At 34.4% G+C, this 26,451-nt stretch overlaps 1 protein-coding gene across 2 annotated transcripts; it reads right to left on the bottom strand.

Moving 5' to 3' along the window:
• Krit1 (KRIT1 ankyrin repeat containing) lies at positions 1 to 26,451 on the bottom strand. Of its 2 annotated transcripts, none has more exons than XM_034519069.2 (17): positions 26,240 to 26,451; positions 23,209 to 23,358; positions 22,309 to 22,468; positions 19,599 to 19,691; positions 17,941 to 18,070; positions 17,003 to 17,246; positions 16,742 to 16,857; positions 16,405 to 16,548; positions 11,442 to 11,598; positions 10,725 to 10,832; positions 8,371 to 8,527; positions 7,668 to 7,819; positions 4,766 to 4,932; positions 3,975 to 4,062; positions 3,323 to 3,529; positions 2,020 to 2,136; positions 1 to 490 (listed from the first exon to the last, which is right to left on the bottom strand). In XM_034519069.2, exons 2-17 carry the CDS (start codon positions 23,308 to 23,310, stop codon positions 422 to 424), a joined length of 2,211 nt encoding a protein of 736 aa, XP_034374960.1. In that variant the 5' UTR covers positions 23,311 to 23,358; positions 26,240 to 26,451; the 3' UTR covers positions 1 to 421. The 2 variants fall into 2 exon arrangements, with proteins under 2 accessions (XP_034374960.1, XP_034374961.1); XM_034519070.2 differs by lacking the exon at positions 26,240 to 26,451 and adding an exon at positions 24,695 to 24,809.

The raw sequence follows: 26,451 nt of genomic DNA, 5'->3' as shown, positions 1-26,451 counted from the left end.
TCCAAGTACAAAATAAGTTTTATTTATTCAAATCATGTTGGTTTTCAGAATATTTTGAAGTAACACACAAAATTATATCAAAGCTGTATTTTAATTTCATTACATTCCACACTAAATTCTTTGCTATTTACCAAAAATAACTTTTTTATAAAGCTTACTATTTTGTCTAATATAATACAGACTACTGATCTATTTTTATGTGTTTCTCTCAAAAATTAGAAGAGCTTATGAGCATATCATACAAAACTAAGTGGTATATTACACACCAAACATGAGTACAGATTCTGTACAATATATGGAACAGCATATACACACTATATGAGACTACATGCTTTATCAAGTCATATTTTCAGAAATCTTTCATGGAAAAAAATTCTACATTACAAAATATGGTGGTTTGTATTCAAACTCAAAATTCTTTTCATGAATTTCTTTCAGAGGGCATTAGTTGTCCATTTAACTTCATTAGCAGCTTTACCACAAGACCAGCCTACAAAATAAAACATACATTAACATCAAATATGAAACATATAAAACACTTAAAGACATATATAGTACTGTGCATTTTTATACCTATTTTAATACCTATTTTCATACCTATTTCATACCAGATTATCACATCAGACACACAACCAACAGAGGAGTCCACACAGGAGTGACACAACCCAGGTCAAATGGAAAAAAAAAAAAAAAAAAGACAGCATGATTGACAGAACAGCGTGTCTTCCATCAAACCCACTACTCCTACAGAAGTGTTCTGTAATGACAACTATCTAGATGAACCTCAGGACACAAGACTCAAAAGAATAATCATAAACGTTAGCAAAAAATTCAAGGAATTACAAAAAGATACATACACTTTATTGAACTCCAAAAGGATAACAATAAACACATAAGTGCTGTCCAAGAAAATAAACACAGCTGAGTAAAGTAACAAAAATAGGATTTAAAAACTAAAATTGAATAAAGAAAAACATTAATGAGAACACAATCTGAAATGAAGATGTAACTGAAAAGCTAAATATGCCACTAAGAAAACTCAGGGAAAGCTTAACAAGTAGAGTCAGTCTGAGTCCAGCAAACAACAGATACCTGGACTAGAACATAAAAGTATCTAGACTAAATAAATGAAAAAAAAATAAAAGTTTTAATTTTAATTAAAAGCACAGAAAAGAAACATACAGGACATGTGGGATACTAGCAAAAGATCCAATCTTTGAATTACAGGCATAGAAGAGGGAAAAGAATGCTAGGGCATTCATTCAATGACATAAACTAGATCTTTAACAAGAGGATACATGAAAACTTTCCCAAACTAAAGACACATCTACAGATACAAGACAGACACAGAACACTAAATAAGACTAAAGAGAAGCATTCAAAAGTATATCACAGTTACAACACTAAGTAAACATAACAAAAGAGAAGAAAATAACAACAATAACCCCCATAAGCCACATATATAGGAAAACCCATCAGAATAACACCTGAGACTCTGAAAGCCATAAAAGCTCAGAGGAATGCACTCCAAGTTCTAAAAGACAGACCACAATTGCAAAACTAGACTACCGTAACCAGCAAAACTATCTACCATAGTTGACAGAGAAAGAAAAACTTTCTATGATCCAAACAGCCTATAAAAATTCATATCCAACTACAACAAAAACACTAAAAAAGAAAAATAAATTGGGACTAGAGGAAGAATTGACTTAAGATTTTGAAGATGGTTAAGAAATGCCACCCTGAGTATAGTGAAGGCTTCAGATAGTATAGTGGTCGAGAAAGGGGAGCACTTTAAGAAGAGACAGGGATAAGTAGTCAGAATTCTGGGAAATGGTGTAAGGAAGCGCTTAACTGCTTTACAACAGAAACAGATTAGTTTGCCAAGTTTCTGGCTCCTTTCATTAGGAAGGGAATCCCAATCTCATCTGGGGAAGTTGAGTGACTTAAATAGTGAAAACAAAGAACGTTAGTAACATTATAGTTTGCTATTAGTCAAACTCACTTATCAGTACTTGCCTGTTTTGTGTGTACTATAAAGCTCATTTTATTTTCCATACTATGAATTTGAAAACAAGTGCCAGCATCTCCCAGCTGCCACGTAAAGCAACAATACTTTAGACTGATGAGTAACGCCTGCAACAGAATTAGAAATTATTACGCTAAAATAGAGCTAAAGGTAACATTTCTTCAGTCATAGTGGGCCATGCCTTGTTAAATCCTACTTCTTGGGAGTTGGAAGCTGAAAAAGATCAGAAATTCAGGGTTATCCTTGGCTAACAGTTCACCACACCAAAACACAGAGTCGCAACACAGTTCATTTTATGTGAGTAGAACAGACCAGTCTCTGATGAACAAAGCTAAAAAAACAAACCATTTAATGAATGGTCATATTCCCTTCCACACTAAATCTTATTCCCTGAAGAGGAACTAATAACTAATAACTATAAAACTTGTAAGTTATATATAAAACTTATAACTAATCTTAGTTTCCAAAATAAAACTCCTTTGTCATACACTACATATTTCTTTCTTAAGTCTAGAGTCTTCCCACACTGCCTCCTTCTAATCAGTCTTACTATGTATTTTAGGTTAGGCTAGCCTCAGAGTCATAACCCTCCTACCTTAACCCTCAGGTTCTAGGATTATAGAGAAATGCTACTATGTTTGGGTAAGTATTACTTTCCCTCTGTATAAGAAAAAACAAAAAGCCGGGTAGTTCATAACTCACAAGAGAGCCTTCACCAGAACTTGACCATGCTGGTGCCATAATTTCAGGCTTTTAGAATTGTCAGAAACAAGAGCCTGTTGTTTATAAGTCATCCAGTCTAGGATAGTTTTATATAGGAGTCTATATGATAGATGGATACATGATGATGTGGTGGTGCATGCCCAGAATTTAGGAGGTTGAGGCAGGCAAATCTCTGAGAGTTTAAGGCCAGCCTGATTTACATAGTGAGTTCCAGGATGCCAGAGCTACATAGTAAGAACCTGTCTTAAAAAACAAAAATTATCAAATAGAATTAAAATTTAACCTGTATTTATGTAAAGATATTCTTTTACTCCTACAATTTTTACAGCAATAATAGCACACTGTGAAAAGTTCAGCACCCTTTTCACATAAATATAACACATAAAACCATCATTCTACCCCAAACACTATTTATTCTATTGTATAGACAAAAAGTATTACAAATTCAAAAATGTATTAAAATTGATGGATACATTGTATATAGATTCCATTTCTAGATTCTTCATGGAAGATGGCAATACTATTCTAAAATATGCATGATATAACTATCAAATATAGCTGAAGAGCTACCTTAGTTTCCATGTTTAGAAGATGAAGTCCTTTTATATTCACTCCTACATACACAGGGATGACTTTATGATTGCTTGGGCTTGCTTTTGTAAATATTTGTCCTGTGAAGAAAGCTGCTCCATACGTAGGAATTTCCCAGCAGTTCTGTAGAAACATGCGTTGCAGGTGATGCATTTCCTTACTGACACCCTCACTCATACTAAGATTCTGAAAACAGAGGAACGAGATGTGACCTTTTAATAATGCAAACAAAACAGGTTAACTAGCCATTTCTAAAATCAATGTCTCCAAACCAAAATGAAGTTACAGCATATTGTCCCAAGTGTATTTTTTTCTCTTGTGGCCTTAATATTAAAAAATAAACCAGCTAAGATCCTCTAGGTTGTCTAGTCTAATAGAATGTAAATGCTATGGGCAGGGATAGTACATTGTTTCCATTTTAACTCTAGTCTTTACCACAGTATTCAACACACAGAAAGCACTCAGTAATACTACACTTCTAGAAATAAACACATCTTGCTATTTTCAGTTTCAGGGACTGTGAACTAGAAAATTCACTTTTAATTCCAGGATTTTAAATTTAGTTAGTTTAAAACATTATAAACTAATACAAATAGCCTACAATCATCTCTATTTCTGTGGGTCAGCTTACCTTGTACTCATGGAGTATTCGATTTATCCAGTGAGGTGCCTTACTTTTCAGTTTAGTAATAGGTACGATGGATTTCAGATTTTCTTCACTGGAAGTACACATGCCAATATCCTTAAATAAGTCATCTTTAGTAGCTAAAGTATAATAATCCTTCTGTCACAAATGGCACCAAATAATGAAAATTTTAAGCTGAATATGATGTTTTAAAACAAAATGTTCCACAATCTTAATATTATCAGTTCAATATTTCCTTCTTCAATACCAGAAAATATTTTCAAAAGTTGAAAGAACATATTAAAAAAACTTTAGACATGCTAAAAATCTGTATTTTCTCTCAAGGATTAAACATCAAACAACTTTATATGGTGGGATTCTTAAATATTTGACTTATAATTTTTCTTTTATTAAGTAAAAGTTTTAGTAAACTTATTTAAACACAAAATAAAGAAACAAAGAAAAATCATAAAGGGAAATTATATCAAGTACAATATATATAAGGAAAATTTTGAAATGTTTTCCTAATCAAAAAACAACACATGCTTTACAGTAGGTTTTTTCTTTTACTTAATGTTTTGTATTATTTAATTCTGTCTGTCTGAGACAAGGTCTTACTATGAAGCTCAGGCTGGTCTGATTTATGATCCTTTTTCTGGTCTTAGTCTCACTGATTATAAGCAGGTGCCACCATACCTGGCTAACAATGCATAAATACTTTGTAGTAATACTAAAATTGTGTTGATTAAAGAGAACCTTGAGCATATGATAAACCATGCATTGTATCAAATACTTACTTTAAGAAACCTTGTTTGTGTTTTTTACTCTCATAATTCCCATAAACTATCTGTAACAGCAGACTGGCCAGTGTTATCAGTTTAGCATCAGGAGCTGTATAAAAGCCCTTCAGTAAATTGTATCTGGCTTCATCAAAGAGAATAAGAATAGCTAGTGGGTCTTCAATCTTAAAAGGAAGAAACATATAATTTGGTTATTAAGCTACAATTTACTTTTAAAAATATACAACTTTTTCTTACCCAATGTAACAAGCTACAGCTATATAACTGTGTGTGTGTGTGTGTGTGTGTGTGTGTGTGTGTGTGTGTGTGTGTGTGTGTTGTGTGTATGCTATTACTACACTAGAGCAGGGGTTAGCAAGCTTTGTTTCTAAAGCCCATACAACAATACTTTAAATCATATCATTTATGAGTCACATAATCTATTATAAATATTGTAGCATGAAAGTATTAACTTTTATATAGATATGGGAACTTGAATTAAAATTTCACATATGAAATATTGTTTGTAAGCTACTGATGTTTTACAAAAACTCCTCAAGACTACAGACTGCATAAAAATAGGCAGCAGGCAGGGTGGCCATAGGTGGTATACAATTTTATAATCTATAAATATGTTCACAGTTTACACTGTTAAAAAGTTATAACACAAGCTTATCTAAATCTTTAAATTCTTAAAACATTTTCCTATTATCTATACTTTATAAAATACAGTAGTGAACCTCAAAAATAAAATGTGTCAATTCTTAGAAGGGCAAATGAGGTTGAAATAAGCTTCTTTTAAGGCAAACAATTATTTACTTCATACTTTTAGATACATTAAAGGAAGAGTATAATATTTTCTTACATTTAAACAGCTTATCTAATAGGATTAATATTGACAATGTTAGTCTATACATATATTTCTACTTAGTCTACTCAGAAATTATTTTCTGTCAAAAAAATGACAAGAAGATCATTCTAATTTAAAAGACACTAATAGGTACCAAATACACAGTATGAATTGACTAGATCCTGCAGGTGAGAGCTTATAAAGGATTTCTGAAATAACTGGGGAAATGTTAATTTGGACATGAGATATTATTATGGAGACCTAGTTTTTACTACAAGGCCTTTGTAAGTGTGTCCTCATCTCTGTGGCCTCCTCTGACCTGTACAGCCATCAGGATGACAAGCTGTACACAGGCACACACAGCCAAAATACCACACACAGAAAAAAGACAAGTAAATGTGGTCAAATATTAGCAATCAGTGGACCCAACAACTGATACACAGTGTCAATTATATTGCTTTTTAAATCTACCTTTGCCTTTTTAATTTTTTAAATTAAGATGTTGGGGAAAGCTTTCTCTCCTTCCTCCCACTCTCCCCAGCCCCCCATACTTTTTAAGTACATCTTATTATTTAATTATTGTTCATATATGTATACATGTATAAGTATATGTGTTTATACAAATACTGATAAAGTGTTTTGAAAAAAAAGATGTTGGGGAAAGGCTGAGCAAGTACTATAGACTGACTTGGTAGATTTGCAGAATTTGATTAGACAGTTATACAGAAATTTTGTTAGTATGTTAAATAAGTTTTAATCAATGGCTACTATTTTCTAATGAAATCAGGCTGTTTTCATCCTAAAAGAATGATGTCAACTAATAAATGCAACAATTCTCCTATTTTTCAGAGTATACATATGAATTTCTTATATAAATTAAAGGACATAGATACTTTATCATTTGATAAAGACTTGCTTTCTCTTATGAATCTACTTTTTTAACCATGAAATTTATTATCGATGATCTTTACTGTTCCTTTCCTCAACCAGACAACTTTTAAAATATTTCATGAGTCACGAAGGTAGACTAAGTATGCCTAGATGACTTACAAATTTTTTAAAATTTAACAAATTCAAAAAATTGTGATAACGTATGCAACATACAACTTGCCATTTTAATCATTCATAAGAAAATAGTCTAATGGCACTAGCTGTATTTTGGTATTGTGCTGTTGTCCTTACCACTGTTCCAAGGATTTTAAATTACTTGGACTGAGCTGGATACTAAACAGCAGCAGAGTGTGTTTAGCTGATGTAAGATTCAATCCTCAGAACTAATCACATGAAACACAACAAAACTCCCCAGACTCCTAGCAGAAGAGGTTTTGCTAATATCTTTTATAGAAATACTTATGGATAGTATTAAATTTATTTTTAACAATATTATGTGACCTAATAGTTACTCACTCTGTTAGATTTTCAATTTTTTTAGATACTATTAGGCTATTGTACCATGTTTGCTATAATCTCTCACTTAGGTTTCTTCTTTATTTATTCTTATCTCATTCTATATCTCATTTTCTCTAAATCTATAATACTTCAACCCAAACAGACTTGCTTGGAAAAGCTCAATCAAATGTAAATTCTGTTCTTTCATCAGGAAAGAAAAGTTTTCTCACTGCCTAGGACAACATTCTTGCATCCCCTTTGTGAAAACCATTCTTTACCCAGGGTTTGGAGGCTTTTTTCCCCTGTTCTTTGAAATTCACAAAGCTGATTTCTATTCTTAAAAAAGTTAATTTCTATATAAACCATCTTTCTGGTTGCTAATTTTCTTTAGTATGGCCTCCTTATTCTCCTTATTTCTGTTTCAAAAGGAAAAAAAAATACCTATTTGTTAAGGCAATGAAAGTAAAAGAAAAAATAGAAAAAGAGAAAAAAAATATCAACCTGAACTTTGTATGTAGGCCAACTGAAATTCCCTCTTACACTGTGATATATAAATTTAACAGAAAAAGGAAGCAAGCATCCCTTGTATAAGAGGAACAGCACAATTCCTACCTCTACCTTCTACAGTACACCCTACAGATTCTGTGGATTCAAATAACTAAATAAGGTTTCTAAGCAAACCTTTTTTTCAACTTCTAAAGGAAGTCCCACATCTCTTCTTAGGAAAAGCTGTGGTGTTTCTCTTTGTGGATCCAAATTAGTCAATTCAGCAAGTATTTCTGGCCAATCACGAACTTGTTGCAACGGTTTATGATAAGGCTTGAACTGAAGACCTGAAAAAGAGTTGTTCTTTATAAATGATATTGTGAAAACAAATCCACTATAGCAATGCATAGAAACCTTACATTAAACTATATACATCTAAGTATCAGTTTATAGACTTAATTTTAAATCAATGTTCAATAATTATTACTACCCAAATTGTGGATACATCCCTGTTTTACAAGTATTTACAGTAAATTTAGAAGGATAAATATACACTGATATTAAATTGATTTTAAATAAAAAGTTTGACAGAAAACTAACATAAATATTTCACTTTGAGAGAAACACTGAAAATAGAGGCAAGTTATATGAATTTTACATTTAATAGCATTCACAGTACTGTACTGTCTGAGAGAAAACTTCCAGTGTTTACTATTTTCAGTGTGCTGTGAATGAAGCAGGCGAGAAGGTCCTCCCCATTTCAGTTTGAGCACTAATAATATAAAATATAGCTAAAACTCTGCACTAATTAATGGTATCCTCAAGTTTCTTAATACAGTTCCAAAAAGCAGCAATGAGGTTTACATAATAAATTACTTCCCCTCCCGAGTTTTCTTACTAAGATTTTCTGAACAGATCCAAATAGTGAAATATTGTTGAGTTTCCTGAGAGAGTCGCATTCCTTCCATTATCTGCTGTGCTGTGGTATTATTGCCATGCTTTAGTTCAACAGAACGATATGATCCATCCATTCTGTAAATTCGAACTTTTTCATACTAGGAAAACATATGAAAAATCATGTAAGCCACCTGAAAATTATATATCCTGAGCCTGAAGAGACAGTTGAGTAGTCAAGAACACTTACTATTATTCTTGTAGAGAACTGGAGTTTAGTTCCCTACACCTATTTTGAGAGGTTCACAACCACCTGCAATTCCAGGTTCAGGGAATCCAATGCCATCTTCTGGTCCCTGTGAGTACTCATAAACCCATGTGTATATACACATGCAGGCACACTCACATACACATTCAAAAGAGTTACATACCATAGTGCAACAAGATACTTTCTGGCCAACTTCATACCCTTCATGGTATAGCGTTGAGGATTGGTCTGTTGCTATGTATTGTAATGTTAAATTCTGTACCTGAAGGTCTAAGCCTAGGAGTGAATTCTCATGTTTATAGAGTTTTGTTGTGTGAACCTTGTTCTTTAATTTAAAACTGTGGTTAAATAAAATTGGCTATAGCCAATAATTGAAGGGATTAGAGGCAGGTGGGTTTGTTTTGAGTTCCCTGGTTGGGGATGGAGAAACAGAGGAGGAGAGTTCAGGAGGAGGAAGAACGAGAGGAAAGGAGGAAGCTGCCCATGAGGGGAGATGGACCATGAGCACGTGGCCAGGAGAAATAGCAAGTGTCTGGAGTATACCACTGAGGAGGTAGCCAGGCTAGAGAAGAGTAGATTAGGGGTTATAGTCCCCACACCCCCTGTAATTATCAAAGCCAAATATAATAACCATAATCCGAGTCTCATCTATTTGTAAGCTAGTTAGGTATAAGTTTAATTTGGTTGTACTACAGTATAGGTTTCTAATATAGGAACTATCAAAAACTTGTTCAAAAAAGAACATGTTGACAATATTTAAAAATGATTGTTTTTACTGTTTGCACTTTCTAAAATTTCTCCTAAACGTTCCATGGTCAAATTAACGGAAATTTTTAAAAAAAAAAATACTATTAAATTCTTCTAAGTGTATCATTATAGAGTATTTAATATACAAAGTAAATGCCTCAGGAAATATAAGCTTGGAATTAAATCCAAGAAATTCATGAGTCTAGTGGGCCACAAATATTGAAAATTGTGTACCACCAATAACTTACAGTAAGAGAAGTTTATAAAGGAAGACTTTGAAATTGCAAGTCATAAAATAATGGATTTTGAGCTAGTTTCCTTCCTCAAGTTCATAAAATCTTAAATAGCAGTAGCATTATCAGTAGATTTGTACTGTTAAAGGAGACAGGTAATCTCCCAAATAAATTTTAAGATAATTAATTTTGGATTTAAAGTATGTGATATATTTGATCACATTCACAATATAAAAGTTTGGCCAGAAAATGTTACCTAACTGTATCACCAGAAACTAAATGATAGTGAAGGGTAATATAAGGATTTCTCTGTTCAATTAGCTAAGTATAAAAAGCAAGAAAGGGCTAGGAATATGGCTCACAAGCACTGCTGTGAACGTATGCAGATCAGAGTTCAACCTCTCAGCACCCACACAAAAGCTGGTTACGGCTACTTGTGTCTGTAATGCCTGAGTTGGTTAAACAGAGGAGAGAAGAAAGGAGGATCCTGGAAGCTAGACAAACTGGTGGGCTTCAGGTTTAGTGAGAGACCCTTTCTCAAAAAATAAATAAGGGGTCAAGTGATAAAGACTCCTAACATTATCCTCTGGTCTCCACGTGTGCATTAACAACTACACACACACACACACGCGCACGCACACACCTACCTCTTTCACAAATCTAGGAAATCATCTATTTCACTTTTATAAAGAAAATGAGTTTCTTATACATGAACTTGCTGAAAATTATTAATGAATGATGTATAATGCTGCCGCTTACAAATATAAATTTGCTTGGGGGAGACTATAGATCAGTGAGCAGAACTATTTATAATAAACACATTAAATACAATCATACATAACTTAATATTTTGGTTACTGACAGAACCAAACATCTAAGGGCATCACACATATCATACTATATGCCATATAGCCTAGGTATATATAGCAGGTTATACCATGGATGTTGTGCAAATATACTCCGTGATGTTTGTGCAATGCCAAAAATGTCTAATGATGTTTCTTAATTACATCTATCATATGAGATTATACTATGAATAAATCTAGGGTCTTTTGTAAACTATCAATTTAAATACGACCTTTGACTCTTAACTATTCAGATAATACTTACTGGCTTGCTAATGGCTTCTTTCAACAATTTTGCAGCTTCTTCCCAGTTATTTTGTTTGTTTTCTTCACAAACATTTAATGGTGATCTTCCTTGTTGGTCTGTTATGTGCTAGAATGGAAGAAAGGATGAACAAAAAGACATTACAAATACACAGTATTCTTAAAGTACATTATTCAATTAAAACTTTATAGAAATACTCTGGTCAATGATTAAGTAAATATTTTCCATACTTAGAATATACTATAACAAAAATTGGAAAAGTCAAAAACTCATAGCACTAATTAATAGGACTATGTTTCCTAAAAGTTCAGTTATAGATTTAAGAAAGGTTTCCACAGTTTTATTTTTCTTTCTACCAAGTACTTGTTATTTTAGAAAATGGGTAAATGGTTTTCTTTCAAGACATTTTGCGGGAAATACAATGTAGAGTGAATTTTATATATTCTGGAGATAGATATGTGTAATGACTTATAAACAACACAAATGTAGTGGATGCTTTGAACTATGCATCTAAGTGGTTAAAATAATGCATTTTTGTAAAGTATTTATCAATAAAAACAATCCAAAACTTATGATAAAAGGCACAGTTAATACATAAATATCACTCTATAAAGTAAAATTTGTTTTAGTTGACCTGTTAAGTATACAATTAAACATTTTTTATCACTACTTATTTGTTGCTGACTACTAAAATATATAAACAAGAAAATAACTTACCCTGTCAACGTCTGGGTGAGTCAGGAGCATCTGCACTATTTCAGCATGTCCCCCTCCAGCAGCAAAGTGAAGTGGTGAGCTGAGCTGGCCATTTAAAAGGTTTGGATTGCACTTTCCTTTCTCTAATAATATGCGAGTGGCCTCAACCTTTCCATACCTATAAAAATAAATAAATAAAATTTACCTAAAACAACAAGCCCCACCTGATATGTTAAAAACATTCAAGTTTTACACGATATCTACAAGGAATCTTGAGAACAAAGGAAAAATGTAAAGATACTGACGTAAGTGTCTGGAATCTAGGGACTTTTTATGTGTTACTATGGCTCAATTCAATCCTGATCAACTAAAAGAAATGTAGTCTTAAAACAAGAGGAAAAAAAAAAAGATGGCACAACCATTCCATAAGAAGCACAAAAGGGAGGAATCAGGAGACACAATTTTGAGTTCCTGATTGGGTCAGAAGGTATAGCTCACTGGTAAATATATGCATCAAGAACTCAGGGTTCAGTTCCCAGCACCAGACAAACAACCAAACCTAGTAACAGACAAAAAGCAACTTAAAATCAGAAATTAAGTCATTAAAAAAATAAAGCTTAAAATGAGTGAGTTATATAATGTTGTAAGATATAAGTAAGCAGCTTAAGATAACAATAAGATTAGGATGCTGTAGGTTATTTTTAAAGATCATTTTATTGTATGTGTATGGGTGTCTTGCCTACATACATATATGCATCACTGTGTGCAGTGCCCTTGGAACTGGAATTACAGGTGGCTATAAGCCACCATGTGGGTGCTGTGAATGGAACCCAGCTCCTCTGGGAGCAGCCAGTGCTCTTAATCTCCTGAAACATCTCTCTGATACTTCAAAATTTTAAAGATCAGAATAGTATACTCTTTAAAAATTATTGGAAAAGAGAGATGATACATCTCCAGCCTAAGACAATTTTAAATGTATTTTGAAAAAAAAAACAATTTGAATTGAATTTTAAATAGAACAGAACTGAAAAAAGTAAAATGATTTTAGGCCTGGGAAAAGGAGTATACAATACAAGGTGTCAGGAGAACACAAAGCACATGCCAGGTATACTATGCCAGGTACACTACGCCAGGTATACTACGCCAGGTATACTATGCCAGGTACACTACCCCAGGTATACTACACCAGGTACACTACGCCAGGTATACTACGCCAGGTACACTACCCCAGGTATACTACCCCAGGTATACTACACCAGGTACACTACGCCAGGTATACTACGCCAGGTATACTACACCAGGTATACTGAGTCAGCTTTGTACTCAACACCACAGATAGGCTGAAGGCTGATCTGAAGCAAAGACTGAAAGGAATTTGCTCTGTGGATATAAGGGGGATAGTAGAGAAGAAGGGAAAGAGAAATTTGGTTGTCACTGTAGGGCAACTGGGGCGGGGACAGCACACTAAAAGTGATTTGATTCAACTTCAACTTCTGCTTTTCTCCCGTTCACACACCCTGTGGTTTATCCCTCTGGAATGGCCACTTGTATCCTGTCATAGTCTTAGTCATGTCACTTCACACTGTGTGTTTTGCTGTGTGTAAGGTCTTTTCTTCCCATTTTGTTCGGGTCAAACTCCATTATTACTCTGAAGAAAGATACACTGCACCTTCCTAATACATTAATTTTAAAAATAGCATTTTATTTCTTGTTTTTCAAGAGGCTTATCTCATTCTGTCCAGTTTCATCTTCCTTTATGTACCTCTGTTCTCTATCAGCTTGGAAGTCCCCCAGAATGGTGCTATTATATTTTTTAAAGTTCTTTATGCTCCAAAGAGAAGGGATTAAACTGTTAGCAACTACAAAAGCATAACAATACTGAGGAAGGAGGCAAAGCCTAGAATGTTTTTGTGAAAATATGTAAAATGTAAAATCTGCAACTGAGCATAAATATAGCTAAGGCTGGAAGAAAATGTAGAGAAAGATATCTTCCTACAATACTAAAATCCATTTAGAAAACACCCTTACAGGAAAAGACAGGAGAGAATGTAAAAGAGAACAGGTCAAACAGTAACAAAATGACCGAATCAAACATGAGTTCTTACTCAGCTATTTAATATACTTGTCACAACAACTTACGAGGGCGGTAGAGCTAATTCATTATAGCAAAAGGATGAGGCAAGTGAAGTTTGAATCAGTTATGTAAATTACCCACAATTCATGACTATGAGCCGGTTAGAACCTGGTTTTCTGAATTCTATAGGACAGACTGCAGAACAAAGGCAAACAACAACAACAGTAATAGTAATGATAAGGTAAGCCCTTTCTATTCCAGTTAGGTCTGAGAGGAGAATGGGGATTCATAACATGTTTTGAAATAGACTGAAGAAAGAAACTGAAAGGAAAACAGAAATGAGATTACATCTATTAGCCAGGGAGAATAGACTTGGAATACTGTAAAACAGGATTTTTATTAAATAGATTAATAAAACTTATTTTATAAAATAATGGCTTTTTTCATAAAACTTATTTATACATAGTATGTTTTTGGTATTGATAAACACATTTTTACTTTGATTTCTAATATGATAAATATCAACAAATTAATTCCACATAAACAAAGGCTCTTTGGAATCTTATAACTTCCAAAGAGAAAGGTTGTCATCAAACCAAAAATTAAGAATTACTATCTAAGCAAAAATTTAAGGATGCAATCCAAAGGGGTAAACATATAGTTCAACCTTATAAAGAAAGGACCATGAATGGTGGTGTCTGTCTGTAATCCCAGCATTTAGGCAGAGGCAGGAGGATGAAAAGTTCAAGGCCAATCTGACTTAAAAAAAGAAAAGGACAGGAATAAATAGCCTGTGACCCTTCATAATCCTGCCATAAAGTAGTGACTTAAAGCAAGGTTTTTACTGTAAGTTTTAGTTTACTGTAAGTTTTATTTTTTTTCTTTTGAGACAGGATCTCACTATCTAGCTCTGGCTGGTATGTAGACAAGGTTAGGCTCAACCTTGTATTGACACTCCTGCCTCTGCCTCCCAAATGCTAGGGGTATGAGTGTGCACTACCACCCAGCCAGGACCATACCATTCTTTCTTCAGATTCACATTAATCCAATAATGATCACTAGTTTTAGTTGACAGAAAATTTTAATCAAAGAAAATTTTTTTCTCTCTGTATTCTATTAATGAAAAATTGTAACTAAGAATACTAAAAATTAACAAGTCTTAAATGTAGACATCAATTTTTACATTTGAACAATTCTTTTTCTTCTTTCCCTTCCTTCCTCCCCGCTTCCTTCTTGAAAATAGTAAGCATATGCCCTACCACTGAACTATCTTCCCACTCCAGTTATATTTATTAACCAAAGCCAACACTTATTCAGTATTTACTATGGACTCTCGATTACTTTATTTGCATTTTCTATTTTAATCTTACAAAAGATATGTTAAACTCTATCTTGTAAATATGAAAGCAGGCTATTAGGACATTACGTAATTTAATAAAGGTCATACTTACATAAGTAACTCCTGCTACTGAAACATTGGTATATCCCAAAACAAAGTAAATGTCACACTATACTTTTGTTTTTATGTAATAGGTAGTTCAAAGTTTTACTTTTCTTTTCTTAAAGAAGAAAATAACCCCTGCTGCAAAATGGGAAGCAAGTCAAATACATAAACCTGGGATTCCTCAATTAAAGTTCACAGATGTTATCATTTCCAACCCTGCAGTGCATTTTGAGGGTTAAAGTGTATTCTACACCTTTCTGCTCTAAGTAATGTTTCTCTTAGGGTAATTAGTAGTTATGTGAGGGAAAACCTACAAGATCAGCTAATGATGATTTAGGGTAGCTTGTTCTAAATATAAACATAAAAATTCTTCATAATGAGAAGCATAAGAACACATTTAAGCTTGCTAGTTTCCCCAGGCTTACAGACAGGAACTGTCTTCTGAGAGGAACAACCAGCAGCTGACTGAGTCAGATGCAGATACTCACACCCAACCAATGGACTGAAGTTGGTGACCCCTGTGGTTGAATTAGGGAAAGGCTGGAAGAAGTTGAGGAGGGTGACCCTACAGGAAGATCAACAGTTTCAACTAACCTGGACCCCTGAGATCTCTCAGACACTGAGCCACCAACCAGGCAGCATATACCAGCTGGTCTGAGGCCCCCTGACACATACACAGCAGAGGACTGCCTGGTTTGGCCTCAGTGGGAGAAGATGTGCCTAAGACCTTTAAGAGATCTGAGGCCCCAGGGAGTAGGGAGGTCTGGTGGGCCTGGGGCATCCTCTTGGAGACAGAGGGGAGGAGGAATGGAATGAGGAACTGTGGGAGGGCAGATTGGGAGGGGGGCAATGACTAGACTATAAAAAAATAAAAGTAATTAAAAAATTAAGGTGTAATCTATATTATGACCTTATGTTTAACTATTTTCAGTTTGAGTTAAACACTGAATCTGTAATTTTAAAAATTAATACTATGATTTTATAACTTTACCTAAAAACATTAAAAGCATTATTTTTCCCTTAGGGGGGCAGAGGAGAATCTTTGAAGAAGGATTTGGTAGGTTATTTGATACCATATACTCCAAAAGATCTAAATGGATGCTTTTCTAAAATTATACAAGGTCAAATCCCATGTGCTTAACAAATGTCAATTTTATAGCAAGAATGAACCAATTTTAATACAAAGCAATAGTTTCATAAAGGAGCAATATGGAGCCCCAGGTTCACACTGACATTTACTACCTACTGGCTATCCTACTGTGTGCCTTGTAAAGAAGACTGCTAGGGCTTTATTCATGGCAGACCTGGCAATTCTGAACAATAGGATATACATAGTAACCAAAAGATCAGACAGAATACTCAGAAGACAAGCAATGGTACAGATGCTTTCTGGAATCAGAACAGTTTTCTGACAAGAAACAATAATAATATTAGTTCAATTTTCCCAAAGAGAATATTTTATTTACCAGCATGCATAATGAATGGGTGCCCAGTGGTCATTATCTAGTTGGTTGACTGAAAATCCTTTATCAAGAAGATGGCTTAGTAATTCTGAATCTCCTTCACAGGCATTTCGGTGTAAAGGAAAGTCATCAACCCACTGTCGTTCTCTAATCATAAAAAAGAAATTAAGAAAATATAAACAATGTTGAAATTCACACCACTTCAAAAACAAAAGTAACTCCCCTACGAAAACTTCCTACCACTGTGCAGGCAGAGGCCAGTGCTCAGACTGCGTACTTACGGCCTACATATTCTAACATCAAGTTATGAAAGTCAATGAGAGTAAAACCAAGACTGTACTTGTCTTCCACAACACTGCTCATGCTGCGCTGCCACTTTTCCTGTTTGGGAATTTGGATCTTTGAGTAGTCTGGAGCTCCGAGACCAAAGTATGGATTTATTACCACTTTATCTACCTAGAAAAATAAAAATAAAAATTACTTAAAAGCCTTAGATGTTTGACTTTCATATATACAAAGCACTGGTATTATTTTAACCTTTGTTAGAAAAAAATCATTTTTAAGAGGTCTTTTGAAACCAAAGTCAAAATTCAACTCTTACCCGATTTGTATACTGAAGATCTGATCCAAACAAAGGGTTGTAAATGCAGGTGTCTGCTTTCTCTAGGGCTAACATTTTACTCTTTATTTCTAGTGCACTATAGCCCATATGTAGTGAGTTTTCTATCTGACCTAACTCAGCAGCATACGCAGGGTTTATGACATTTGTCTTTATCCGTTCAAGGGGAGAAGGTCGGAATAAAGCTGGAATAAAGTGAGATTGCGCATGACGTTCATCTAACCACCTGTACAAGTGGAACAAGAGGCAGAAACACAGGCGCTCAAAAGTGAAGATAACAAAGGAAGACAACTGTAGAACTCTGACATATGATACCTTCTAACACTATATTCAATACATGTATTATTTATATTTCATAAATACATTCAGAATCTATGATATTAAGAAGCCTACAAAATCCTCTTCAAAGAATCTTTATTCCCCCTTCAGGGAAAAATAATGTATTTTTAATTTATAAATAGTAAATAAATAACATTTATAAATAAAATATTATAAATAAAATATTTTTAGTGTTAAGTACTTAATAAATGCGTTGTCAACAAACACAGCAGTTATTTTAAAACGTCTACCACTGTAATCATAAAAATGCCTTTTAAAAGTACGAAGTACTTCTACAATTGGACTTCCTGGAATGTGAGACTACACAAAAGAAGACATGATAACTGTCCACTGAAAGGAGGAACTACCATGCCTACTTTTATAACAGAAGAATTATTCTGAAAGCTGGGAAGTAGTTATTATTTTTCAAAGAGAAACTGACATACTGCAAATAGCCTTAGTTCGGGGAGGTTCATCCTTATAACTAAAAAATAGACCATTTTTTAATGTAATAGGTTATTTTCACTAATTTTTTCCAGAAGTGTATTTCAAACTAATTTCATGTTTATGACTGATTAAAATATTCTGAATGCATTTCTTACTTATCCAAGGCTATTAACATTCTTGCTGTGAGTGTTGCAAAGTGAGTACTGGATTCACTACAAACTCTCATAATATCTTGTAAGCAGTAAAAAATTGGGCATCCAGGAGTATATGCATATTTAGTATTATCTGAAAAAGAAAAATGAAGAAATTATTCTATTATATAAGTTTATAAATATACTTTCTTCATTATAGAACAAGTTCTCATAATTTGTAAAATATAACAAATTACTCTGTGTTTGGAATTATGAGGCTTAGATTCAAGTGGCAGCCTTGTCACTTGTCTACTTAGATAAATACAACATTTATCATTTTAAATTTTATTTAGTGTGTGTGTGTGTGTAGGTCCAGGAATAACTTTTGGGATTCAGGTCTTGTCTGCTACCTTGTTGATACAATGTGTGCATCATACATACTCCAGGGTACTTGGTCCATTCACTCTACTGTCTCCATCTCCCAACTCAAGAGTTGGAATGCTGGAACTCCAGAGGCTTATTGGTTGTTTCATATGGGTTCCAAGAATCAAACTCAGGTTATCAGGATTGCATTGAAAGCACTTTTAATCACTAAGTCAGCCCGCTGGCACCAGTATTTATAATTGTTCTCAATAATGTTATAAAATCTATTAAGGTTTCCAACATCATTTGGCAAGGCAGACTTTTTAAGCTTGTGAATGCTTAGAAAATGAATCTCGCATGCTATGCTGGCCAACAAATAATGTAAACACATGACGCAGCAGCAGGCTGATGGGATGCCTATGGTAGGGCATTAAATTTTTATTGAAGTATTACTAACTTACGTGAGGTCAACACTGTAGTTTGTAAAGAAATTTCCTATCAAATACCTCAATGAATTCTTTCTATATTATGAATCAAGTGAGAGTATGGAATAATATTTTCTCTATGTACATATAATTAAATCTTAAAGATTAATCCAAAGTCTCAAAATTAATTATAGAATCTACACTGAAACTCAAAATTGTTTTCTATTATTCTAAGATTTCAAAAGCTCAATTTAAAGTTCTATAATAGATCTATGGTCTATAAATGTTAACAATATTACTAGGCAGAATATTTTAGAACTATAATTAGCATTTTCTTGGCATCATTATTAAGTTATATCTATTTCTAGCCTATTAATGGCAGATCCTTTGAAAAATTGCTTTATGACCAGAATATTTTTTTAATTTTAATTTATTTTATGTGTATGAATATTTTGCCTGCAAGTATGTCTATCTACCCTGTGCATGTCTGGTACCTTCAGAAACCAGAAAACAGTTTTAGATCCCCTGACATTGGAGTTACTGATAGTTGTGACCCACTGTTTGGAAGACCATTGTCTTCTGGAAGCCCAGCCACTGTTTTTAACTACTGAACCATCCACTTTCTAGCTTCCTAACCTGAATACATTTAATTTCAATTATTTCTCTCTTCACATCTCCATCTTAAAATTAGAAATGAAAACATTGTGAATTAGCCAAGAAGCCTATATATTACCTGGGGAAATTAAAATATGTGACATTGTTTTCTTCTGTTAACTTAAAAACATGTATAACAATATTACAATAGTAACTATAAATGTACATTCCTAAGTGCTTCAGCAAACTTCCAATTTACATTCAAAATACCTAAAAATCTGTAAAGTAGATTTAGATTACCTTTGACAACTGACGGGACGATAAATAGTGCTGCTTCTCTGCCTGTCTTCTCTCCATCCAGAGGAAACTTCTTCATCAGCACCACTCGCTTCCCTAATAATTAAAACAACAACAACAGCAGCAGCACCCCAACAAACAGAGCAAAGATCAAAGTAAGAGAATTTGTTTTGCTTGCTTGCTTCTTTGCTTTGTTGAAATAAAGTCCCTCATTGTAGTCCTGGCCTGAATTCCCCATGTAGCCCAAGCTAGCCTTTAACTCATGATCTTGCTGCCTCAGCCTCCCAAATGTAGCAATTACATGTGCAAACTATCATACCTGGCTAAACATAAAAGACATTTAAATCGAATAGACTATCTTCAAGATCAGAAATGAGGATTTTAGGGGTCGTAGAAACCCCTCATTGGCATAATACGAACAAGGGTCTTAAGTTTGATCTATAGCATCACAAAAATAAATTTAAAAAATTAAAGATTAAAAATATGTACAAAAAGTCCAAAGAAAACAATGATTTTAGAAAAGAAACTCAAATACATAAAAGGCAGCTATATATTATATTATGTCATATTATAGGCACTAATAAAAACTGGTAATTCTGGCAGACGGGGAGATGACTCAGTGGGTAAAGTATTTGCTGTACAAGTGTGAGAACCTGAGTTCAAAACCTCAAAGCCAGGTAAATGTGGGCACCATAGTGTGTGCCTATAACCTCACTGCCGGACAAGAAATAAGAGAGATATAGATAGGAGAATTAAGGTGAGGCCAAGTAGCCTGGTATATGCAGGTACTAGCAATAAAGGAATCTCTTATCAAACAAGGTGGAAGGCAAGGACAGACAGTCAAGGTTATCCTCTCACCACCACACGAGCCATGGTCCAAACATGACCTGCATCCACACATACAATTGACCATATAGGCATGCATGTACACACTAAATACATTCAGAGTTTTTAATTAAAAAATAAAAATAAATGTTGGTAAATTTTGATACTACAGGATCAATATATACATAAACAACTAATAAGATTCAGGGTCATATTTTAATGTCCTAGAAACTTCTTATGAGCTGGAGCTAGAGAGTTGTGAGCCTCCATGTGGATGCAGGAAACTGAACCCAGTCCTCTGTGAAAGCAGCCAATGCTCTTAACCACTGAGCCATCTCTTGAGCCCCTGAATACTTACTTTCCTTTTAAAATTATAACTCCTACTGTATATACACAGCTTATAACTGTTATACCTTTTGACTGCTGTTTGTTAGGAGGCCAAAGCCTCTGAAAATAGGTTATTATTTTTCAATAACTTGTACCAAGTGCACATTATCTAATATTTTAAGTGGGCTTCAACCTTTCAGGGTTAAGACTTTTTATCCCCACTTTGTTTTGTTTTTGTTTTTGTTTTTACTTAGCAGTCTTTAATGAAAGCTTTGCATGAGATGTCTCTACTCCTGTATCTTCTCGACTGTTTCTTCCTTGTATTTGCCCTTCTCCTTTCCTACTTGGCTTTCCTCTCCAGGAGCTTCTTGTGGTCCTTGTCCAGCTTTAGCCTGGTGATAACCACCTTGCTGGGTGGATGCCCACATGCACACTTGTGCCATTAGCCTTCTCTCGCTGGACTCGTTCAATGCAGATGACATATTTCTTCCTGTACACTTGGACCACGTTGCCAATCTGCTGGCCTTTGTAGTGTCCTCAAACAACCTCAACTTCATCATCCTTTCACATGGGCATACACCGAACATTATACTTCTGTCTCAGTTCTTTGGAAAGAGGGGGAGACATGGTCTTCCTCTGGATGTGTTGCCCTGACTGTCCTGGAACTCCCTCTGTAGATTAGGTTGGCCTTAAATTCAGAGAGATCCATTTGCCCCAGATGAGGTTAATATGTTTATAATTTTTTTTTCTGTTTTTTTTCTTTTCTTCCTTTTTTTTTAATTTTAAAAAAATTTTTAAAGTATCTTCCTTCTATGACCAAAATGAGGAGAAAACCATTACCTTGTTAACTTAAAAGTTTGGGATTTTTTTGTTTTTTGTTTTTTGGCTAATTAATCTATGAATATTGTTTCCCTTAACCATAAGAGAAGCTCATGGTTAGTTTTTCCTGTTTTGGTATGGTAATAGCACAAAGATAATTATCTACAAAACTATATTGCTAGGAAAAGTAATCTGTAGTGTTTCTATTAAATAAATCCCTAATACTGCATCATCTTAAATGTTTGAGTTATATAGAAATTAGTTATCATTGAGAAGGAGATGATCAGTGCAGGGTGGAAGAGGGGCTAAACTGGAACAGTGGACATGATAAAGTATATAACACATACTAGAAAATTCTATAATTGAATCTAAGTTACTTCTTGAAAGAACTGGGCTATAGTTTAACAACTTCCTGAGGTTTTCTTACTTTTTTAAATGGAAACGAAGATAGAAAGAAATCAATTTTAAAATATTTTTTAAAAAATTTTTTTTCTGGGCCAGACAGACCAGCACAGTTTTTAATCTCCGAACTCAGGAGGCAGAGGCAAACAGAACTCTGCAAATTCAAGGCCAGCCTGGTCTACATAATGAGTTCCAGGACAGCAAGAGTTACACAGTTGAGATTCTGTCTCAAAACAACATAAACAAAGCAAAACAATCCTTTAGCACCCCAAACCCACAAAATGTTCTTTTAAAGTATTGAAAACAAATTGTTAGGTGTAGGGAGAGAGAGGTTTCCTACCTTTGATGCCCTGGTTTGCAGGAGAAATTGGCTTGGTAGTTTCTACTACATAATCCAATATGCCTTGTGCTATTTCACTGTTGCCTTGAAGTTTAGTTTCCAGCAAAACTTTCTTTCTCTTTTTTTTCTGTCCTTCAATGGGAACTTCATGCAATAAAATCTTAGATGAGAAAATGACATTAATACAAAGTTTAAAATTTACTTTTCCTAGAATACTTTTGTAATCTGACAGTCTTTCTTAACCCTAGGTGTTTATTATAGAATATTCTATGGAGCTTTAAAATAATCCTAACGCTAGTCTCCTCTCTGGATTTAAGTCATAATGGGCTCCTAGCATTAATAGTTTCCCAAGTCAACTGATAGTACAAACAAGATTGGGAAATACCTTCAGAGAACATTACAAAAGCAATTTAAGCAAAATGTAGAAATTAGACTGAATAAATTGATTTTCTTCACTAAGTTTTTAATTTTTGAGTTATTCTATACAAAGATCTAAGAAAATAAACGTAAGAAAATCATGACTTTGTCTTTCTGTTTCCTTCACTTGTAAGGCAGGGTCTCATGCACACCCAAGCTGGCCTGAAGCTCCCTAGGTAGTCAAAGTCCACCCGGTCTGGTTTTATGCAGTGCTAAGGATCAAACTCAGACATTTATGCTAGCCAAGCACTCTATCAAGTGGTTTACATCTCAGCCTCCAAACAACTTTTTAATCTAATAATCTACACATGTAAATGAATACCAAATTATGAAAGGCACACAGAAAAAATACAAGTGGATAGAGATCTATAGTAATTAGCTTATTAATAATAATTATAGCCTATGTTCATAATGCTTTATGTGTACATGGTAGTACAGAATGACATTCAATAGTAGGAATTAAATGTTATCAAATCTTCTCACTTCATAGGATTTAGCTCTATACTCCCGAGAGTTGAGACTGGCAGTATTCTTTGGACGGATAACAGCAACGTATGCATCTTCTATGTTTTCTGGATTTCCCATTGCGTTATAAAACAAACAAAAAGTTCCTTCGAAGAGGAAATGACATAACTGGTAAAAAGGTAAAAAAAAAAAAAAAAAAAAAAAAAAGCATTACATCCTAGTCCAACAACTTTTATTTTCTAATACTCACTTTGAAAAAAAATTATAGAATATTGACTTTTATGTCTTACAATATATAATACCTAAAAGGCAAGCAAGAGATTAATTTTATCTTCATCATCAAGAATCCGGGACTTAAAAAGGTGGTGCAATTATAAAATATCTTAAAGTAAATGACTTGAAATAGTGGTTCAGAATAATGTACTCTTATTTCATATACAGTATACAAATAAATGTTAAGTTTGGAATCTGGGAGTAGCTGGCTGCTTTATATTACTAACACTCTATAACTTTCAGCAAGAAAATGATTGATTTAGTCAATTGGATGACCTGACTTAGGGTTTATAGGTTTCTTTGGAGATGCCCATTGTAGATCTGAATAAACCATTTGGTCAGTTGACAAAGAAATCTTTTCCATCTGTGTTATCAATTCTCTAGATAATCCAAAGTTGTTCTTCTAAATATATTCACTGTATTGATGAATATAATCCTCCCTGCCCCCCAAAACTATTTTTAAGTCTTCACTGGACAATTTTGGAAAAAGTAATTGAATTTCAGCTGTATATGTGACTGCTGAATGTTCTCCTTGTCAGTGCAATTACTTTTTCACAGCTATACTAAAATGCTTCTCTTGGATTGAGCTTTTGGCTTTTAAAGGTCCCCTGAGTTATATGCCAATAAGTTTCTAAAAGAACATCAACCAAAGAGTTCTTTTCTAGTTACATTGACATGGACTCTCTTCAATTTTTTAAAAGGCCCATTAGGCATTAAAATGATTTTTTCATTTTTAAAGAGTCTCTTACTGCTTCAACTCCCAGGAGAGAAAAAAAGAGAAAAAGAGCATCTTCAAGAGAGGGCTGAAAATGTTCCTTGAGAGAATATACATTTATTCTGTTTTCTCAGAGCCAATTGATGTCACTCTGATACCCTAACTCACTTTCCTAAAATTTAAAAATGTCATATTTTTGAAAGTTTCCTTAAAATAAAATTCCTTTTAAAGTTCAATAACTTCTGGCATTTTAAATAAAATTTAGTTTAAAAGCTTAACAAGTATTATTTCACAAACATGTGTGTTAATAAATTTTTTTTTTAGTTACAAAAGTTTCATTGACTTAGTACCAAAAAAACTAAAGGTATTTCTCTTTTTCAATTGTTCAATTTATTTACTTTACATTCCAACTAAGGTTTTCCCTCCCTCCTCCCCTCCCAGAGCTTTCTTCCTCTCCCCTATACTCCTTTTCTCTTCAGAAAAGGGGAGGGAGATGTCCCATGGCTATCAACCAACCTTCAAATCAAACTGCAAGAAGACTATGTGCACCTGCTCCTGTTGAGCTGAAGAGGCAGCCAAGTTAGAGGAAAGGGTCCTAAAGCCAGGCAGCAGGACAGGGACAGTCGGAAACTAAAGGCGTATCCTTGAGGAAGCTTGAGTGAACATTAGGATGAAGACATTTCATCTCGTTTAAATTCTGAAGACAGATTCATTCCATAATTTGTGGAATTTTTTTTCAACTCAAAAATTTTAATAAAGAACATTCTAAAAATCCACTACATACGAAAGAGCTGCTTATAGAAGGTGAAAAAGAGGAGGCTCTCTTAAAAAAAAAATCCCTGTTTAGCAACTGCTTTTCATCTCAGATTAACACTGACTAAAACATAATAAACGATAAACAATAAGATATATACATACACATGGATGCCTTAAGGACTGCAAACTTCTTAAAGACATTGTATTATAGACACTGTACAAAGCACGTGGCAATTATAGAAAACGATGCTGTCCATAAAGTACCTCCAGGAGAAATTAAGTAGTTAACTTTCTACCCAGAATTTAAACTAATTCTTATCTCTATCAATTCAAAACAAGAAAATGTCTATTAACAAAGTGTTTCATTTGTTAATACTCATTATATGTTTTAAGTACTCATCATATATTTTAAGCATATAAAATAAATTAACTATTAACAACATCTCGCAAAAATTCTTAACATTGATCTTCAAAAAGTATTTGTACTGGCTCCCTTAAAATAGTCTTCCAATGACACAAAAGGAAACAGAGGTTGAAGCTAGGAAAACAACAAAAGCTACCAGCCATGAAAGCTGGTGCAGCTGAAACACAAACCCATAAGAAGAGAGAACCAGTCAAAAGAAGTAAAGGCATTGCTAATACGCTACATGGCTGATTGCAGTGGAGAAAATGCTCAGGCATGAAGGTATTACTGCCTAAGTAATGAGGACTTACGTAAGTGGAGATGGTTCATAACTGCGATCCTTTTAGAAATATGTCGGGACACTTGATTAACATCAAGATTGAGAAAGGAGAGGCATACAATTTTCATTTAGTGCCCACAGCAGGGGTAATTATTCCTTTGTGGGTCAGTGGGTTTTGCAAACAAACAGTAAAGACACGTTAAGTTCCCTAAGACAGTAGGACAGGAATGGAGGTAGGCCAACCACAGAAAAGCTTCTGGTGAAGTTTGAAACATCGAGGGGAGGGGATAGCAAAGAAAGCAAGCCAAAAGCTGTAAAGGAAGAACTCGGATAGATACAATCGATAAGCTGTCACTGTCCCGACAATGACAACAGCACTGCCTGGGAAGTCTTCCCCGGGCACCACCCACCAGTGTTTCACTACCGGGAAAAATGCAAGCTTCTCTGAGCCAAAAGTTCCCACCCAAAAGGCAACCGTGACTTCTCGGTAATTGCTTGTAAGATGCAACACTTCTTGCCTGCAGAACCTTGTAGGAGAGCTTCGGGGTCCCTGCCGTTTTCTCTACCTGGAGTCTGACTCTTGCCTTTTCTAGTTTCCGCCAAGGAAAAGGAGAAGACTAACCCGAGCGGGAGGGCGACCGATCTTCTCACAAGTCGCTACATCCAAGTCAGAGGGTGGGGCAGCAACCGGTGGACGGAGGAGCCCGTCACCGTTTTCTCATTCCTTCTGCCTTTCTCTGAGGCCCAGAGACCCAACCCAACTTCCTGTGACAGGAAGCCCCTGGGCTGTCACCAGAAGCCGCCCCGCGAGTTCGGATCTCTGGGCACCTGTTC

This window comes from Arvicanthis niloticus, chromosome 15 (genome assembly GCF_011762505.2).
Source record: "Arvicanthis niloticus isolate mArvNil1 chromosome 15, mArvNil1.pat.X, whole genome shotgun sequence".
NCBI lineage: Eukaryota > Metazoa > Chordata > Mammalia > Rodentia > Muridae > Arvicanthis > Arvicanthis niloticus.
This window is presented reverse-complemented; position numbering and strand designations above follow the sequence as displayed.